Source organism: Palaemon carinicauda, chromosome 42 (assembly GCF_036898095.1).
Source record: "Palaemon carinicauda isolate YSFRI2023 chromosome 42, ASM3689809v2, whole genome shotgun sequence".
NCBI classification, from domain to species: Eukaryota; Metazoa; Arthropoda; class Malacostraca; order Decapoda; family Palaemonidae; genus Palaemon; species Palaemon carinicauda.
The window spans coordinates 57422323-57423084 of record NC_090766.1 but is presented as its reverse complement, the minus strand read 5'-3'; the positions used below and the strand labels follow the sequence as shown (position 1 = coordinate 57423084).

The 762-nt window shown below is 42.8% G+C and overlaps 1 protein-coding gene across 1 annotated transcript in view; it reads right to left on the bottom strand.

Moving 5' to 3' along the window:
• The window catches only part of LOC137633239 (uncharacterized), a 59442-nt gene extending 59249 nt beyond the window's left edge, over positions 1-193 (bottom strand). The window contains exon 1 of the mRNA XM_068365435.1: positions 29-193. Coding sequence (XP_068221536.1) covers positions 29-193 — 165 coding nt within the window. The remainder of the gene's footprint in view (positions 1-28) is intronic.
• Between the last annotated feature and the right edge of the window lie 569 nt (positions 194-762).

Below are 762 nucleotides of genomic sequence, written 5' to 3'. Positions count from 1 at the left end.
GTCTTAAAGGGCACCGCATTTACCCTACCATTAAGTAGACCTTTGCTCGTACAAACACACGAACAAAGCGACAGGCGATCCCTTGCATCTCAACCAGTGGAAAGGAGTGACCACTACCTCCAACGATGCCCGAACTCGACCATTTCGCCCACCCGGTTACATCACGGCCATCCTTCATATTCCCTATCATCATCCCACTAATAAAAGCGTCAAACTTTCCATCTGTAATGATAAGCTGTCTAGCAATCAACCCTTCCGAAGTAGCACTTATGACTGCCTTCAAAGAGATTCTCCGCTTCTCATCTATGATGAAACATCACTATTTCCGTCTAAAGATGAAAGGTAGTGGCGAGTAAGTGTTAGCAAGACACACAATTACTCTAACTCCTATGAAATTTTATCATGATCTCCACACTTCGGGTTATGTAGGTAGCTTCTAAATGAGAAAATCTATTTGAAATGCATCATACAAGCTTTATCCCAATTGCGCGGAGAAGTGAACTTGAAAAATCCATGATGTCCAGAGTTATCGGATTAGCTAACAGTCTTAAGAAATCATGAGTAATCGCTAGGTACGGACAACTCCAACACAGTTTTCAATGAGATTCCCCCACGCCCCCCAAGTCATCTTTTCTTACGTGAGCGGAAACGGGCGAACTTGACATAAGAAAATAAAGTTACCATAGTACTAGAAACTCTCTAGCAATGGTAAGCAGCTCTTCTAGGAGAAGGACACTCCAAAATCAAGACATTGCTCTCTAG